General features: G+C 45.2%; 1 protein-coding gene across 3 annotated transcripts in view; it reads left to right on the top strand.

Moving 5' to 3' along the window:
- The window catches only part of LOC139557827 (zinc finger protein PLAGL2-like), a 45,844-nt gene extending 29,055 nt beyond the window's left edge, over nucleotides 1–16,789 (top strand). Inside the window, exons 2-4 of one of the 3 annotated variants that reach the window (XM_071373054.1) lie at nucleotides 8,656–8,889; nucleotides 9,009–9,466; nucleotides 9,563–16,789. In XM_071373054.1, coding sequence (XP_071229155.1) covers nucleotides 9,177–9,466; nucleotides 9,563–11,009 — 1,737 coding nt within the window. In that variant the 5' untranslated portion in view covers nucleotides 8,656–8,889; nucleotides 9,009–9,176 and the 3' untranslated portion in view covers nucleotides 11,010–16,789. Of the gene's footprint in view, nucleotides 1–8,655; nucleotides 9,467–9,562 lie in introns of all 3 variants that reach the window. The other 2 variants (XM_071373053.1, XM_071373052.1) reach the window with 2 other exon arrangements.
- The last annotated feature ends 2,823 nt before the right edge of the window (nucleotides 16,790–19,612 follow it).

Below are 19,612 nucleotides of genomic sequence, written 5' to 3'. Positions count from 1 at the left end.
AAAAGGGTTCATGGCTGTTTTAGTGTGAAAAAATAAATACTTCCCCTGGGTTTCAATCACTCATAATTTGTGCTGGATTTACAAAAGTCTCATAAAAAGAAAGACAAACTGACTTGGAAGATCCAACAGTGAAAAGTGAACTGAGGAGAGAGCTCTCATGGAGGTGTTCCTGTAACTGTCAGATGAGCCTCCACAACCACAGGGGCTATCTTTAGCCCGGGCAGAGCACAGAGTTGTTTGGCCACATCCCGACCCCACTGCTTGCTGCCTGTCCAGGCCTACTGGCTCCAACTGCCGGGAAGGTGCGGGTTTGGCACAGAGTCTTCTTCAGGCGTGCCAGGGAGGGGTTCCTCTTCTGTCCCCTCTCCCCACCCCCACCAACTCTACAAAATCCTCCACACCAGGAGGTCAAAACCAACCTGGACTCAGGGGTAGACGTACCATACCAAACGTAAAATATCATACTAATTGGAGTGTCCTGGATTTACATTTAATGTAGTATGTATTAATTTGTGGATGTCCATCATCCATTTTGTATTTGTTGTGGCTAATGTTAGGTAGGTGGCTAATGCTAACGTTAGCTAGGTGGCTAACGTTAGGTAGGTTGGGGTTAAGGGTCAGGAGTAAGGTCAGTGGTAAGGATGAGATTCGAACACACAACCTTTGGGTTGCTAGATATTTGGGTTATATGCCTATCCATCCATCCACCCCAACCAACCACCTTACTTTAGTTTTTGCCTTCTGTCTTATGTGACCATACCAAAAGTAACATACACTAATTTGAGTGTCCCGAATTTCAAGTAAAATCAAATAAAATGTTCTTTGTCACATGCGCCGAATACAACAGGTGTAGGTAGACCTTACAGTGAAATGCATACTTACAAGCCCTTAACCAACAATGAAGTTTAAAAAAAGAAAGTGTTAAAGTATTTACTAAAATAAACTGAAGTAAAATATATATAATTTAAAAAAAAAAGTCAAATAACACATTTACGTATACTATGTTACGTCTAGTCTATAAGACCAGGCTGTCAAAGCCAACAACCATTAGAGGAACTGAAACCTGCCCATTTATGTGAATGGTGGGAGAGAGGAAAGGAGGGAGGGAGAGACAACAGAGGGGTTGACTTGTTCAGAGAGAGAACTTGACTGCAGTCTCATAAGCACACATTCAGAACTTGTTGGTCACTGCGTTGATCATTGTTGTTGGTCACCATATATAGTCCTCTCTGAGCAGTTCACTATGCAAGGAGCTATGCTATTCAACGGAACACCTCCCTCCTCACTCTCCTTTCTGCTCTCCTATCTGGTCCTGCCTGTAGGAGTGTCTCCCCTTCCTCCCCTGTCACTCTTTTGTCAATGTGGTTAGTAAAGCATGACTTGCCAAACCTCCACTGTGGAGTCACTACACTATCGCTAAAGGTGAATTCCACTGTTGCAAGTGACCCCCTCCCCTCCCTCCAGACCTGCAGTCTCTCTCTGTGTTTCTATTCATCCTTCCTCTCAGTCCCTCACTCAGTTTCTCAGTCCTTCGCTCACCCTCTCTCTCTCATTCCCTATCTTTCACTCACTCACTCTCCCAGAAGCTCTCCCCCACACCCTCTCTTATGATATCTCCCAGCATCGATCTGTCCAATTCTCTGGGAACTCCAGTTCTGGGAACTCCCTTTCTCACACATCCTCTTGTACTTTGAAACGAGTCAGACATGCTATACTGGCATGTCATAATATTCTCAGATAATGCAAACAGAGGTTACACTACCAATATATTCACACAAGGTGACACTGCTATAACCTGCAAGACATATGAGAGTTTGTTTGTGTATTCATGTATATTTGTCACAATATATTTTGTAATCAGTGTTTTGCCCCTCCTCTCCCCTGGTGAGTGCGGCTGTTGTCACCTAAGCTCAGGAAGCTGAACTCAGTTTCCATATTCTATATTTATCTCAGTGGTTTAGTTGAGCAGGTTCTGTAGCCTCAGGCCCTCTGCTCTCACAGCTCTCACTGCTCTCACTGCCCTGACTACTCTGTGCCCTCAGGCCTAGTTCTGCCTAGCGCCCCTCATTTCAGCAGTGTGACTGTGAAAGGGTTAAAACAACTCCACATGCAGGAGCCAGAACAGTGTACAAGATGACCCCTGACCCCAAAGGAAAGGAATGTGGAAGCTCTTTCATCTTGGACAAAACCAAAGACACTTGGAACAGTTGGAAAGTGGAAGGGAATTTCTGTTCTAGGTTTTAGACTACAGTTAGACTAGGTTCTAGGTTTTAGACTAGACAGTTAGACTAGATTCTAGGTTTTAGACTACAGTTAGACTAGGTTCTAGGTTTTAGACAACAGTTAGACTAGGTTCTAGGTTTTAGACTACAGTTAGACTAGACAGTTAGACTAGGTTCTAGGTTTTAGACTACAGTTAGACTAGGTTCTAGGTTTTAGACTACAGTTAGACTAGGTTCTAGGTTTTAGACTAGACAGTTAGACTAGGTTCTAGGTTTTAGACTAGACAGTTAGACTACGTTCTAGGTTTTAGACTACAGTTAGACTAGGTTCTAGGTTTTAGACTACAGTCAGACTAGGTTCTAGGTTTTAGACTAGACAGTTAGACTAGGTTCTACGTTTTAGACTAGGCAGTTAGACTAGGTTCTAGGTTTTAGACTACAGTCAGACTAGGTTCTAGGTTTTAGACTAGACATTTAGACTAGGTTCTAGGTTTTAGACTAGACAGTTAGACTAGGTTCTAGGTTTTAGACTAGACAGTTAGACTACGTTCTAGGTTTTAGACTACAGTTAGACTAGGTTCTAGGTTTTAGACTACAGTTAGACTAGGTTCTAGGTTTTAGACTACAGTTAGACTAGGTTCTAGGTTTTAGACTACAGTTAGACTAGGTTCTAGGTTTTAGACTACAGTCAGACTAGGTTCTAGGTTTTAGACTAGACAGTTAGACTAGGTTCTAGGTTTTAGACTACAGTTAGACTAGGTTCTAGGTTTTAGACTACAGTTAGACAAGGTTCTAGGTTTTAGACTACAGTTAGACAAGGTTCTAGGTTTTAGACTACAGTTAGACTAGGTTCTAGGTTTTAGACTACAGTTAGACTAGATTTTAGGTTTTAGACTACAGTTAGACAAGGTTCTAGGTTTTAGACTAGACAGTTAGACTAGGTTTTAGACTACAGTTAGACTAGGTTCTAGGTTTTAGACTACAGTTAGACTAGGTTCTAGGTTTTAGACTAGACAGTTAGACTAGGTTCTAGGTTTTAGACTAGATAGTTGCATGTGAAAGGGTTTTCTCATAGAGAAACCTTTTTATACATGGTAGTCTTGTTAAACAACATCCTGCTGTCCGTGTAGTTTTCTGTCAGGGGGTAGTTGTTGTTTTGGCCTGTTTGAGATGGACCTGTGATGCGATACTCTGCCTGGATGTTGATTTGCTATCTCAGTAGATTCTATTTTTGTCTGCAATGCATGGAAACACTCAGCACTGACAATTGTCAGCGTGGACAGTAGATTACTCTGCCCCTGGGTAGACAATGCTTTACTCTGCCCCTGGGTAGACAATGCTTTACTCTGCCCCTGGGTAGACAATGCTTTACTCTGCTCCTGGGTAGACAATGCTTTACTCTGCCCCTGGGTAGACAATGCTTTACTCTACTCCTGGGTAGACAATGCTTTACTCTGCTCCTGGGTAGACAATGTTTTACTCTGCTCCTGGGTAGACAATGCTTTACTCTGCCCCTGGGTAGACAATGTTTTACTCTGCCCCTGGGTAGACAATGCTTTACTCTACTCCTGGGTAGACAATGCTTTACAATGCTCCTGGGTTGACAATGCTACCACATGATGAAATCATTGTGGATAGGTTTATTATTTATAGACATTCACAGTGAATATACAGTACCGTTTGGGCAGCTACCATTTCCATCCTCAGACATCAGCGTTGATTCAGCCAGTGTGCGCCCAGTGGGAAAGCATTGTGTGCGGTGCTTCACTCTGCTTTGCTATGGCTATCCTGACTACCCTCCTGACTACCCTCCTGACTACCTCCCAACTACCTCCCGACTACCCTCCTGACTACCCTCCTGACTACCCTCCTGACTACTCTCCTGACTACCCTCCTGACTACCCTCCTGACTACCCTCCTGACTACCTCCCTGACTACCTCCCTGACTACCTTCCTGACTACACTCCTGACTACCTCCTGACTACCCTCCTGACTACCTCCCTGACTACCTCCCTGACTACCCTCCTGACTACCCTCCTGACTACCTCCTGACTACCCTCCTGACTACCTCCCAACTACCTCCCTGACTACTCTCCTGACTACCTCCCTGACTACCTCCTTGACTACCTCCCTGACTACTCTCCTGACTACCTCCCTGACTACCTCCCTGACTACCTCCTGACTACCTCCTGACTACTCTCCTGACTACCCTCCCTGACTACCCTCCCGACTACCCTCCCGACTACTCTCCCGACTACCCTCCCGACTACTCTCCCGACTACTCTCCCGACTACCTCCTGACTACCTCCCTGACTACTCTCCCTGACTACCTCCCTGACTACCTCCCTGACTACTCTCCTGACTACCTCCCTGACTACCTCCCTGACTACCTCCTGACTACCCTCCTGACTACCCTCCTGACTACCTCCCTGACTACCTCCCTGACTACCTCCTGACTACCTCCCTGACTACTCTCCTGACTATCCTCCCTGACTACCCCCCTGACTACTCTCCCGATTACCTCCCTGACTATCTCCTGACTACCTCCCTGACTACTCTCCTGACTACCTCCTGACTACTCTCCTGACTACCCTCCCGACTACCTCCCTGACTACCTCCCTGACTACTCTCCCGACTACCTCCCTGACTACCCTCCCTGACTACCCTTCCTGACTACCTCCCTGACTACTCTCCTGACTACTCTCCTGACTACCCTCCCGACTACTCTCCTGACTACCCTCCCGACTACCTCCCTGACTACTCTCCTGACTACCCTCCCGACTACTCTCCTGACTACCCTCCCTGACTACCTCCTGACTACTCTCCCGACTACCCTCCCGACTACCTCCCTGACTACTTCCCTGACTACCCTCCCGACTACCCTCCTGACTTCCTCCCTGACTACTTGGAAGGTTAGGTGGTTGAGAGATTGGCACCATTTTGTTGCTTGAAGTACTTGAATATGAACGGGGGCGGGCATCTGGTGCCAATACTGTGGTCCCTGCCGGGGAGGGCGAGGGGCGGAGCCTGATGGGTCAGGGGAAACGAACAAAGACAAATAAAGAACAAAGTAAAGGACATTTAAATCATCAGAGGAACATAGTGTGTATAGCTCATACACACATCAAAGAGCAGAAGGGCCACACACAGTATGAAGCTGTTAGTGGTTGATAAATGACAGAAAACGACCTGGATGGTTTCACTGCACGGACTGTACTGATGTGTGGGCAGGTTTTTACAATGGGACTTGTACATTTTATTCTAATGTAATGGAAAGAAGAGGTGCAGCTTAGTCACGGCAGTGATGGAGAGAGTATGGGGATTTCAGGAGGTTTCAGGAGGTCATTATGTTAGATGGTGGGATAGTTCTAGGTAGGGATTGATGGAGGTGTTGGTTACTACTATATATTACGGGGCTGATGAAGAGGTCTTATGTGGAGCTCAGTTGTGTGTTGGTGGTGTGTTATTAGTCCTGAGATGATTACATGACATAGCAGAAACGAGTCTTGTTGTTGAGTCCCTGTGTAGATGCTAGGTGTTTTGATATAGGAAGCGTTAGTTATTGGATGTTAGGTATGTAATGCCTAGGACCGGCGGGGCAGGGGTCAGGGGTCATGGTGTGAGGTGTAGTGTACGCCGTGTGATGCAGGACTAGAACTGTCAGGGGTCAGGGGTCATGGTGTGAGGTGTAGTGTACGCCGTGTGATGCAGGACTAGAACTGTCAGGGGTCAGGGGTCATGGTGTGAGGTGTAGTGTACGCCGTGTGATGCAGAACTAGAACTGTCAGGGGTCAGGGGTCATGGTGTGAGGTGTAGTGTACGCCGTGTGATGCAGGACTAGAACTGTCAGGGGTCAGGGGTCATGGTGTGAGGTGTAGTGGACGCCGTGTGATGCAGGACTAGAACTGTCAGGGGTCAGGGGTCATGGTGTGAGGTGTAGTGTACGCCGTGTGATGCAGGACTAGAACTGTCAGGGGTCAGGGGTCATGGTGTGAGGTGTAGTGTACGCCGTGTGATGCAGAACTAGAACTGTCAGGGGTCATGGTGTGAGGTGTAGTGTACGCCGTGTGATGCAGGACTAGAACTGTCAGGGGTCAGGGGTCATGGTGTGAGGTGTAGTGGACGCCGTGTGATGCAGGACTAGAACTGTCAGGGGTCAGGGGTCATGGTGTGAGGTGTAGTGTACGCCGTGTGATGCAGAACTAGAACTGTCAGGGGTCATGGTGTGAGGTGTAGTGTACGCCGTGTGATGCAGAACTAGAACTGTCAGGGGTCAGGGGTCATGGTGTGAGGTGTAGTGGACGCCGTGTGATGCAGAACTAGAACTGTCAGGGGTCATGGTGTGAGGTGTAGTGGACGCCGTGTGATGCAGAACTAGAACTGTCAGGGGTCATGGTGTGAGGTGTAGTGGACGCCGTGTGATGCAGAACTAGAACTGTCAGGGGTCATGGTGTGAGGTGTAGTGTACTTCATGTGATGCCGACCAGGAATGTGCGTTGTTGTGCGGCTCCACAATAGACCAGGACTCCCTGGGGCTGGTCAGTGGGAGGAGTGTCACCCGAACCCATCCTGCTGTGTAATGAGCTCCCCAACACAGCTGTCAGCTACTCTTAACCACATCTATATACACACGCGTACTAATGCCATTTATTCATACCATTCAAACCTGTACCCAGTCAGTGTCTCAGAGAATCCCAGAGATCACACTGCACCTATCAACAGAGAGGGGGTAGAGGGAACTGGGTTAGTGTGTGTGTGTCTGTGTGTGTGTGTGTCGTGTGCGTGTCTGTGTGTCGTGTGTGTTGTATGTGTGTGTGTGTGTGTGTCGTGTGTGTGTTGTATGTGTATGCACACACTTATTTACACTGAGTGTACAAAACATTCTGAACATGACATAGTCTGACCAGGTGAATCCAGGTGACAGCTATGATCCCTTATTGATGTCTCTTGTTAAATCCACTTCAATCAGTGTAGATGAAGGGGAGGAAGCAGGTTAAATAAACAATTTTTTTAGGCCTTGTGACAATTGAGACATGGATTATGTATGTGTGCCATTCAGAGGGTGAATGGGCAAGACAAAAGATTTAAGTGCTTTGAGTGGGCTATTGTAGTAGGTGCCAGGTGCACCGGTTTGAGTCAAGAACTGCAACACTGCTGGGTTTTTGACTCTCAACAGTTTCCTGTGTGTATATCAAGTGTGGGGGCACAGGTGACAGTGTGGTTAGTAGGAGCCAGAGCAGGGTGACCTTGGACTTGACCATGTGACTTAGCTGTGTGGAAGGAGAGGGGTCCTAGAGGCCACGGAGGTGACAGCAGAGGTGACTTAAAGACATGGTGCAACAGTGTTACTTGGATGGTGTAAGAAATGTATGCTTGACGTGACTGTAAGTGGCTTTGGATAAAAGCGTCTGTTAAATGGCTATTATTATTATTATTATTATTATATGAAATATCACTGAGGAATGAAACTGTATCCAGACATGTAGTTACAGTATCATTCTGAAACGCTTTTCATTTTCAACTGACCTTATTAGACAAGTGTTGTTCCTATTTAAAGGGACTTTTACAGTAGTTTTGAGGAATCTGATGAATTTAGGCAGATAGACTGGTACCGGAGCAGCCGGTTCATTTATGGTAACCCCCCCCCCCCCCCATACCCTGGGGCTGCGTGTGATTCACTGTTTTCTGTGGGATTATGTGAGCCTTATCCAGCTTCATAACATGTACATGCATGTACACACACACACACACACAATGCCTGCTTTGTGCACCCACATTTATTTGGGGGGGGGGAAGTCACACGACATGATGAGGACATGTATGAAGCCAAGCACACAACAGGAATGTGCTATACGTGGTAACGCGTGGCTAACGTTCAGTGGATAAGACGTTGACATTTTACATAGATGAATACTGTGAGGAGTGGAATGGCTGAATGACTCAACGACTGGGAATGAACTGTCTCAAACAGAGGTTCCTATTAGTCACTTTGTAGTTGTGTACCACGATGCAACATTGTCCTTTAGTGCCCCCTAGTGTCCAACGGGTGTTTGGACTGGAACTCTGCTCTGTCAAAGTCACAAGTCAAGTCTGTTTTTCCATTTTCATAGCAGAAAAACTATATCAGTCCATAGGCTCAGATTTGGGGGGTGGATTCATTTTACATTCTTCTTTTTAAACATTTTTAGTCATTTAAGCAGTCGTTCTTGTCCAGAGCGACTTACAGTAGAGAGTTCATACATTTTCATATTTTCTTTTCATACTGGTCCCCCGTGTGAAACGCTGCATATGTCTGTTCAATCGGAAATGACCTTTAAATTTTATTTATAATGAATATTCTTTATTGGGTCATTGGCTAAAAAATACATGAATACACTTAAATAGGAGAAAGAGTATTCACATACTAATTCATTGCTTTTTCTTTTCTTTACAGGGGAATAAAGATGCAGAGCAACATTTCCTACTCACCCCCAACCATAGCTGTTGGGACTGGGTGAGAGAGACAGAGAGAGAGACAGAGAGAGAGAGAGACAGAGAGAGAGAGAGACAGAGAGACAGAGAGAGACAGAGAGAGAGAGAGACAGAGAGAGAGAGAGACAGAGAGAGAGAGAGACAGAGAGGAGATCCATAGACAGAAGGAAGACCCGTTCTGGAAAGGAGGAGAGAGGTTATCTTTGCTTTCTCGCACCACCATTGAAATAAGTCTGGACTTTGAAAATGTTCACAGTTGCACTCTCACATCATAGTGCAACAACAAGTACACAAATACTTTTATTTTTTCAGCAGACATTGACAACAGCAGCACTATCTGAGGCCCAGACCGTAACCCTCCTAAGCCCTACCCAGCCCTGCCTGGAGTACGCCCTTCACTGCACTCCACCACACCCCACGTAGAGCCTGGAAGGCAGGGAAGCCACGGCCGGGATTTCATGGCAACAGCACCCTAGGGCTGCCATGGCAGCTGGTGCCGCCGATGCTCCACGCCATATTACAGCACTGACGCCGGAGGACGAGGAACGACTAGCCGCTGCCAAGCTGTACAGCGACACTACCCTGCCACGCACAGACAGAGAGAGGGAGAGGGAAGAGCGAGCCAGCGGCAACGAGTGTTTGGTGTGTGGGACTTGGTTTGGTTCGCAGGATAAGCTTCGGCTTCACGCCTTCTGTCACACGGGAGAGAAACCTTTCCACTGTTCCCAGCCACATTGTCCTAAGGCCTTCAGCTCCAAATATAAACTGTTCAGGTAAAACATCACTCCACCAAGAGTTTTTAAACAGTTCCTCTAAAACACTTTCACTGACTAACTTTTCTCTCATACTGTACTCTCTTCGTTATGCAGGCATATGGCCACACATTCTCCACAGAAAACTCACCAGTGCTCGTTCTGCGAGAAAATGTTTCACCGCAAAGATCACCTGAAGAACCACCTGCAGACCCATGACCCCAACAAAGAGGCCTTCAAGTGTGAGGAATGTGGCAAGCACTACAACACCAAGCTGGGCTACAAGCGTCATGTGGCCATGCATTCAGCCACGGCTGGGGACCTCACCTGTAAGGTGTGCCTGCAGAGCTACGAGACTACCCCTGCCCTGCTGGAGCATCTCAAGAGCCACTCGGGCAAGTCCTCCGGAGGTGCCAAGGAGAAGAAGCACCCGTGCGACCACTGTGACCGCCGCTTCTACACACGGAAGGACGTGCGTCGCCACATGGTGGTCCACACCGGCAGAAAGGACTTCCTGTGTCAGTACTGCGCCCAGCGCTTCGGCAGGAAGGACCACCTGACGCGGCATGTGAAGAAGAGCCACTCTCAGGAGCTGCTGAAGATAAAGACGGAGCCTCTGGACATGCAAGGCATGCTGGGCTCTGGCTCCTCCCCCTGCACTGTCAAAGAGGAGCTCAGCCCCATGATGTGCAGCATGGCTTCCAACAAAGACCACATGCTGGCCAAGCCGTTCCCCAGCGGCACCTCCTTCCCCATGGGCATGTACAACCCCCACCACCTCCAGGCCATGTCCAACCCTGAGGTGGGCCACCACCACTCTCTGATGCCTGGCTCCCTGTCCGCTGCCATGGGGATGGGCTGCCACATGGAGCCCCCCCTCCATCCCCCGCACCACCACCACCACCATCACCACCATCACCACCACATCCAAAACCCCCCCCCGCTGCCTCACCTGCAGCAGCCCCAACAGCACCAGCAGCAACAGCACGCCCAGCCGCCGCCCAAGTACCAGCTGGGATCTACCTCATACCTGCTGGACAAGCCCCTCAAAGTGGAGATGGAGAGCTTTCTCATGGATCTGCAGAGTGGGCTGCCGGGCCATCACTCAGGCGATCATCATCATGCTGCTGCCTCGCCCCCCAAGGAGGGACTAGAGCACCCCTCAGGCCTGACAGACGAGCTGTGTGGTGGCCCCCTCCTGTCCAAGAGCCCTGCTGTCATCGCTGAGTCTCTGTGCACTGCTAACATGGACTTCTCTCACCTGCTGGGCTTCCTGCCCCTCAACCTGCCCCCCTACAACGCCCCCATCAGCACAGCAGGACTAGTCATGGGGTACACCTCATCTGCTGCCTCCTCTTCGTCATCGTCATCCTTGCGTGGCACTGAGCACCACGCCGCTGCCACAGCTGCTAACCCTACCCATACCTCTTTGCAACCTCAACCTCAGGAGCAGCAGGGCTCCAGCGGGGGCCTGGGTCTAGGGCCCCTGCACCCTCTCCCGCCAGTGTTTAGCTCCAGCCTCAGCACGACCACCCTGCCTCGCTTTCACCAGGCCTTCCAATGAGGGGCCCCCAGGCCCGGCCCCTACGCCATCATCCTCAGCTCACTGCCTCACACCCAGGGGCCAAGAGGCCTGCTGGCTGCAAGGGTGGACATAACAACACTTGAACACTTAGAAGCCTTAATTGAAGTGCATAAAAGCTTTTGATTGAGCTCCAGAGGAAACTAAACCCTTCATTGAAACAAAAGGAAAATATGAGAAACTTTCAAACTAAGGAGCTTTTATTCGGCCATTCTTTCTATCCTTTAGCTATGATGATTGAATCCCTCTCGCTTTGTTGTTGTTTGTTTAGCTGGATCCCCATTTAGCTCTTGCAGAATCAGCAGATACTCTTCCTGGGTTACACAAAAAACACGACAAGTAACAAAACACTGATACACAGGGACAGTCACATTAAAATACAACGATGTACAAACAATACATCTAAAATATAATGTGTGTTTTAGAGTGTCTGTGTGTTAGTGTGTGTGTGTATGTGTGTGTGTGTGTGTGTGTGTGTGTGTGTGTGTGTGTGTGTGTGTGTGTGTGTGTGTGTGTGTGTGTGTGTGTCACCTCACAGTCCCCTCTGTTCCATGAGATTTAGTTTAATCCGTTTTTTTTTTAAGGTAATTTTTCTGTTTGCTGAGTAACTGGAAATGGAAGGGAGTTCCAAGGGACCACGGCTCTGTATAATACTGTGGGTTGCCGTGAATTAGTTCTTTAACCTCTACCACTAACCTATCCCCCCTCATCACTTACCTCCCTCTGTTCTGTAGTCAGGAGGCAGCATCTGCAGGCCTGAAGGCGTGGTATTGTTACTTTATAAAGTCATAATATTAAGAAAAAAATCTTAATTTTAGAGAAAATTGTTTCAAAAAATATTGTTACCCAGAAGCCTAGTGACCCAGAACACTAGTTTTGAAGTGGGTGAAATATAATTTTCTTGCTTATTCAAATGTGACTGAACATGCTAGGTTGTCTCTCATGTGAGTGTAAAAGTCTGAACCACCTACCCAGAAACACACCCTGTCTGTCATCATCATCGTCAGGGGGGAAAGATTAGTGAAGGACTCAAATGATACTGCCCCACGGACATTACCCTCCTCCAATATAGGCTACAACCACACAACAAAAATATCTGTCTTGAAAAAGTGCTCTTAAAAAAAACTGGAATAACTGATTACTGTTCAGACTCATCAGTTGTGCAGAAAGTAGAAGATAAGTGAAAACAGAGAGTAGATTTTAACGTTGATAATCACTGCCGCCAAACACAGCGCCCACATATTTAATGAAAAGCAGATGTGAAAATAGCTGAGTCAGTAGAAAACATGCCAAGTCATGCATGTTTTATGTGGTTCCTCAAGAGCAGCACTTTTTAGCAGTAGTCTCTTTAACTTTAGGAATCTCTTTGGCCTAACAATCGTGACCTGCTCAACCAGGGCCAGTGAGGATGACCCTATGTGGAGGATATACCCCTCCTATAAAAGCTGCTCTTGAAAACAGGTCCTTATTTGACTCAGGAGGATTTTCATTCCTTCAACTGTCATTCTTCCAGCATTGGTTTTTAAGAAGTCTCCAGAGTAACAATATGTCACATCCTTTTCCTCGCCCCCCAAGGAGGGACTAGAGCACCTCATATATTACTGATTTAAATTTTTATGAAAACAAATATATATTCAGTCTGTTAGATGCATGGTAATAATAACCCTGACATATGTGAATAGAAAATAAAAATAACAATGACGACAGTTAAGGAAAACGTGTAAAAGAATGTTATTGCAGTGTATTAAATATCTCGTCAAAAAATGAACATTAGAATTGCTTTTATTTCAGTAAGGTGTATTTAGGTAGACGTATTAAAACAAAGTGTTTTCAATGTGGCAGGTTTACATTTGTCTGTATCTGGCATTTTATTGATAAAAAATGGATGAAGTATTAGCTTTGCCCTTGTAGCTTTCTCCGCTCTATTTAATCTTTATCTGTTCATGTACTACTAAAACAAAAACTTGGATTGTTGACTTTGACAAATGTGTAGTTAGTAGGCTGTTAGTGGCATAGACGTCTTTGATCGTCTCGTAGGACTTTTAAAAAGAATGACTGACGTTGAGAGTCTATTTTCTCAGTTTGAAACACAACCTGATTAAGCGGTCTGATTTTAAGATGCCTTTTTCATATTCACTAGCCTGTTGAAAACTTACGCCCAAAGTTGTAAAACTATAATACGTGCTCTGTATCACGTAAGGGATATTTGTATGATGGAAGATATGTCCTGTCTTTGGTATGGCCAACAAATGAATGATATGTTTCACTTTCCTTCAGACATCATGATTGATAGATCGATAGGCTTTGGAACACCCAGCACATGGGTTATATAAAGTCCATTAGTCAAAAGAAAGTCAAAGTGCATCTTGAGAGTACTGATATTAACAGTATTAATATATTATTCTCTTGGTTTGCAACTTTCAAACTCTCTTGACTTTGTCTGTTTGAGTACTCAGCCCAGTCCATATGCAACTATTAGTAAACATGTAGTTTCAAGTATACGCCAAGTATAAAGAAAAAAACTAAAACTATGTAACATAAGCAAAACAAAACAAATTGCTGCTTTTAGCTACGGTTGCCCAGCAACCGTAGAACAGAGAACATTTCAACATTGCAAGATGTAAACATGCACAGTAGTACAGATTTGAACTGTTTCCCTTCCTCTCTGTACTCCTCACTCAGCTGCTTCCTAGATTCAGGAGGAAAGGGTCTAAAACAAATACACAATATCCAGAACAAACAAGTCACCAGCCTGCTCTTTGACATTCAAAGCATGGGACGACTGACTGGGATATTTCTTAGTCGTTTTGTTGTTGTTATATGATATGTTATTTTCTGTTTGTTAAAACAGGACCTTGAAACAACACAACACATCACCTCATTTGATTTTTGATTTTTCTTCCCAAAACCTGGGGAGAGGAAACAAAATCTTGCACAATTGCTCATTAAAATAAACATTTTATTATTTCATTTTAATAATGGTAGAATTGTTATTCAAATTGACCAACCGACCAGAGCCTACTATTGCCTCTTCAGTCAGCTAATTAGACTGACCTATAAAATGACAAATATGTGAAAATAAATACAATTTAAAATAAACATTTGTTTGGTTGTGACATAGCCCCACTACCAACCAATACTTGTGAAGTAATACGTTCAGGTATGAATCCCCGAAGTTCATGATGACACTTCCACTAGGCTGAGAAATTATCTAAATTAGGAACATTTAATGATTGATCGTGAAGAAAAGTGGTTCGCATCTTTGAAAGAATTTGCCTCTTTCTTATAGTGGTAATTGGATATAAATATTTATATAATTGTTTAAAAGCTATCCTTAAAACATAGATTTTTTTTGTGTACATCAAGTGTACATTTTCAAAGACCATGGCTATATCCAATTCCAGCCAAAATTCTAGCACTCAAATTTAGCATTTACCTTTTTATTCATTTATTGAGCATTTATTGATAAAAAAGAAAAGGCCATTGGCATTGAGTTCGTCCTCCCTGGGTTTCTGTGAGCTAATCTGAATTCTAGCACTTTCAATCTTTAAAAAAAATTAGTTTTTTTTCTTTTACAATTTCAGCTTATATGTTCCTATGTTTTTAATTTTGTATTTGATCCTGTGTATGTATGTGCCATTAGTTTGATGTGTAGATTTGATCAATCTTTATGTATTTTTCTCCTCCAAAAGAAACAGTATTTTTTTTATAGACTTTTCACTAATACCTTCTTTCATGTGCCCCCACTCCCCTCTCAGGCCGTTGGGTAACCAGCGTTGCCTTCTCTATTGAAATTGTATATAATTAACACAACAACAAAAAATATTCTACAACCAAGTATTTGTAACAGAGATTTGTAATCCAATTGCCTTTCAGAGAGCATGGTGAGCATGACACATCATCGTCCCTAGGACGTCACATCCACAATATGGAATAGAACTAACAGATTGACCTCTTCTTCAAGGTCAAAAAGACTAGGTCCTGTTTTTTGACAGATGTGACATAGTTCCATTTAACAGCACATTATCTGGGGAACCCAGTTTTTAAAGCACTTTTATTTTGCAACCATAACAACTGTCTGATGCATGATAAAATAAAGGTGAAATAAAAATAAAAAAATGACTGAAAAGGCTTGTACCTCAGCCTAGTAGGTACAGAATACATGTTGCCTCTGGACAGGAAAAGGCTTGTACCTGTTGTCTCTAGACAGGAAAAGGCTTGTACCTCAGCCTAGTAGGTACAGAATACATGTTGTCTCTAGACAGGAAAAGGCTTGTACCTCAGCCTAGTAGGTACAGAATACATGTTGTCTCTAGACAGGAAAAGGCTTGTACCTCAGCCTAGTAGGTACAGAATACATGTTGTCTCTAGACAGGAAAAGGCTTGTACCTGTTGCCTCTAGACAGGAAAAGGCTTGTACCTGTTGCCTCTAGACAGGAAAAGGCTTGTACCTCAGCCTAGTAGGTACAGAATACATGTTGTCTCTAGACAGGAAAAGGCTTGTACCTCAGCCTAGTAGCTACAGAATACACTTTTGCTTCTAGACAGAATCAGGCATTCTTGAAATTAATATTGTACAAGATCATGTATTCACCATGCTGTGCCAAGACAGGGCTTGCTACAGAGAAGGCAAGTCTCCATCTGTCCCAGTTTACAGTATACCTCACCCCACACATGACAGTTTACAGTAGACCTCACCCCACACATGACAGTTTACAGTAGACCTCACCCCACACATGACAGTTTACAGTAGACCTCACCCCACACATGACAGATTACAGTAGACCTCTACCCCACACATAACAGCAGAGAAGATGGATATGCTAATAATTCTAAAATGCTAATAATTCTAATAAAACTAAAGCACTTGTTGGAGGCAGCTGCGGCTGCTACGTTTTGCACAGCTAGCCTTGGGGAGTGGCCTTATCAGGAGTATCTCAGCAGTTCTCCAGTCTCATCAGGATGACCTAATCATTTTATCCATCCCACCTGTTTTGGAGCGATGACTCTGCTAAACCTCTGCTGAGATACTCCTGAGAAGGCCTACCTCTGACAGTGGTGTTATGATTCAAACCATCAGATAGTTCGTTAGCACCGTTAATGAACGGTTGTGGAAGTGATATCTCACCTTAAGCTTTGACCGAGCGGGTGTTTTCGCTACAGCGCCGTGTTGTTGGTTCATTACCTCGACTGCGCCTACTAGAGATGCACTTGTCTTCACCTTTCCTCCGTACTAGTAGGTGCAGAACACAGAATTTAAGGGAATTCTCGAATCCATTTTTAAGTGAGAAAAACGTTTTTTTGGATTTCATTAATGCTTTCTGCTTTTTTGCTTTTTAGTGAGAAACTGGGTACTGTCTGGTGAAGACAAGATTCACATGTAGTTTTACACATTTTTTATCTTAATGTAAGTCTTGCATTCCAAGCTCTTTGTGTATCTTGTTTAGCGACATCGACTTGATGTTTAGTACTTTATTATAGCCACCTCTGGGGGGAAAGGTCTTCCTTACACTATTTTATATAGCATGGAGTTTATCAACTTCAGGGAGAATTGTATAAAAATATGCTTCAGAGAAAACCTGCTTTTTTGTTACATATCTCACATGCAATCAGTTGCTGCAAAGTGACAGATTTGTATAGTGGTTGATCCAAAGAGACGACATAACAACAAACCTATTTACTTATTGTACAGTACATTGTATCTTTGAACTGTCATGTGTTTATGTTGAAATTATTAAAATACAAAACCCCACGGTTTCATACTTTGGTTTTAAGTTTTACTCCTTTGTCTTTTGAAAGGAGGATGGTTAGAACACAGAAAATTGGAAATGGATGAAACAGACTCATGCTGAAAAAGGCAGTGTACATTCCTAGAGAGCCCTACACCACATTGCTCTACACAGATGAGTTGACACACTGGACGTCGCTACGGGTCTTGTTGCCAGAGCTGAGCTGAGCCATTGGACAGCCGTAATTACAGTATGATGTCATACAGTATGATGCAGCTAACCTATAGCTACAGACAGCAACACTCACAAATACACTTCCAGGATACAGACTGCTATAACTCAAAAAATAGAAACTCAAATATGCTTTTTAAGATTTTTGCTGGGCAGCCACAAAGTTGTTAAAATGTATAGGAGGGTAGCGTACTATGATCCCACAATGTGTAATCTGATCTCTACCCCTCAAGACCCACAACATACAGAAGAGGACAATGTTTAATCTGATCTCTACCCCTCAAGACCCACAACATACAGAAGAGGACAATGTTTAATCTGATCTCTACCCCTCAAGACCCACAACATACAGAAGAGGACAATGTTTAATCTGATCTCTACCCCTCAAGACCCACAACATACAGAAGAGGACAATGTTTAATCTGATCTCTACCCCTCAAGACCCACAACATACAGAAGAGGACAATGTTTAATCTGATCCCTACCCCTCAAGTTATATTAATCGTTTGGGATACACCGTCTAATGAAATGCTCCCTTGCAACAACAATAATAATAAATAATTAAAGATAAGAATATGAACATAAAGTAAATGTCTCAGTAGAATAGAATAAACTTTTTTTATCTTAAATATAATACAGGAAGGCACAATTTATAGTCTAATATTTACACATGTTTTGGGGAAGGGGGGATTGGAGGGCAAATGTTTAAATTGTGCAGTGATAAGCAATCATAATAAGAGTGTGTGTGTGTGTGTGTGTGTGTGTGTGTGTGTGTGTGTGTGTGTGTGTGTGTGTGTGTGTGTGTGTGTGTGTGTGTGTGTGTGTGTGTGTGTGTGTGTGTGTGTGTGTGTGTGTGTGTGTGGACTATTCTTGTGGGGACCAGAAGTCCCTACAAGAATAGTAAACGAACAAAAAGTTGACCAGCTGGGGACATTTTGTTAGTCCCCACATGGTCAAATGCTATTTCTATGGGGTTTAGGGTTAAGGTTAGAATTAGTGTTAGGGTTAGAATTAAGGTTAGGAGCTAGGGTTAGTTGTAGGGTTAGGAGCTAGGGTTAGGTTTAGGGTTAGGATAAAGTTTAGGTTTTTGGGTTAGGGTAAGAGTATGGGTTAGGATTAGGGTTAGGTTTAGGATTAGGGGTTAGGGAAAATAGGATTTTGAATGGGACTGAATTGTATGTCCCCACAAGGTTAGCTGTACAAGACTGTGTGTGTGTGTGTGTGTGTGTGTGTGTGTGTGTGTGTGTGTGTGTGTGTGTGTGTGTGTGTGTGTGTGTGTGTGTGTGTGAGAGAGAGAGTGTGAGTGTGTGTGTGTGTGTGTGCAGGTGGTCAGTTCAAGTGCTCCAGCAGTCTGATGGCTTGTAGATAGAAACTGTCTCTGAACCTGTTGGTATCAGACCTCATGCTCCGATACAGTCTGATGGCTTGTAGATAGAAACTGTCTCTGAACCTGTTGGTATCAGACCTCATGCTCCGATAGCATCGACCCGGCGATAAGATGAACAGCTCGTGGCTGAGGTGTGTAGGGTCCTTGATGATGCTGCAGGCCTTTCTTTAGGCACCGTTTCCAGTGATGTCCTGGATGGGTGGGAGCACGGTCCCAGTGATGTCCTGGATGGATGGGAGCACGGTCCCAGTGATGTCCTGGATGGGTGGGAGCACGGTCCCAGTAGATGTCCTGGATGGGTGGGAGCACGGTCCCAGTAGATGTCCTGGATGGGTGGGAGCACGGTCCCAGTGATGTACTGGATGGGTGGGAGCACGGTCCCAGTAGATGTCCTGGATGGGTGGGAGCACGGTCCCAGTAGATGTCCTGGATGGGTTGTAGCACGGTCCCAGTGATGTACTGGGTCGTCTTCACCACCTGCTGGAGGGCCTTGCGGTCGTGGATGTAGCAATGTCCGTATCAGGCCGTGATGCGACTGGTCAGGACACTGTAGATGCTGTAGCGGTAGTATTTGAGGACTGAATTTCTTCAGTCGCCTTTAGGAAGTAGAAACGCTGTTGCGCCCTCTTGACCAGAGTGGTGGTGTTATAAGTCCATGTTAAGTCCTTTGTGAATTGGACGCTGAGGAACTTAAAACTGCTGACTCTACTGCAGTCCTCGGTGATGTGGACGCTGAGGAACTGACTCTCTCTACTGCAGTCCTCGGTGATGTGGACGCTGAGGAACTGACTCTCTCTACTGCAGTCCTCGGTGATGTGGACGCTGAGGAACTGACTCTCTCTACTGCAGTCCTCGGTGATGTGGACGCTGAGGAACTGACTCTCTCTACTGCAGTCCTCGGTGATGTGGACGCTGAGGAACTGACTCTCTCTACTGCAGTCCTCGGTGATGTGGACGCTGAGGAACTGACTCTCTCTACTGCAGTCCTCGGTGATGTGGACGCTGAGAAACTGACTCTCTCTACTGCAGTCCCGGTGATGTGGACGCTGAGGAACTGACTCTCTCTACTGCAGTTCTCGGTGATGTGGACGCTGAGGAACTGACTCTCTCTACTGCAGTCCCGGTGATGTGGACGCCGAGGAACTGACTCTCTCTACTGCAGTTCTCGGTGATGTGGACGCTGAGAAACTGACTCTCTCTACTGCAGTCCCGGTGATGTGGACGCTGAGGAACTGACT

This window comes from Salvelinus alpinus, chromosome 28, assembly GCF_045679555.1.
Source record: "Salvelinus alpinus chromosome 28, SLU_Salpinus.1, whole genome shotgun sequence".
NCBI lineage: Eukaryota > Metazoa > Chordata > Actinopteri > Salmoniformes > Salmonidae > Salvelinus > Salvelinus alpinus.
This window is presented reverse-complemented; position numbering and strand designations above follow the sequence as displayed.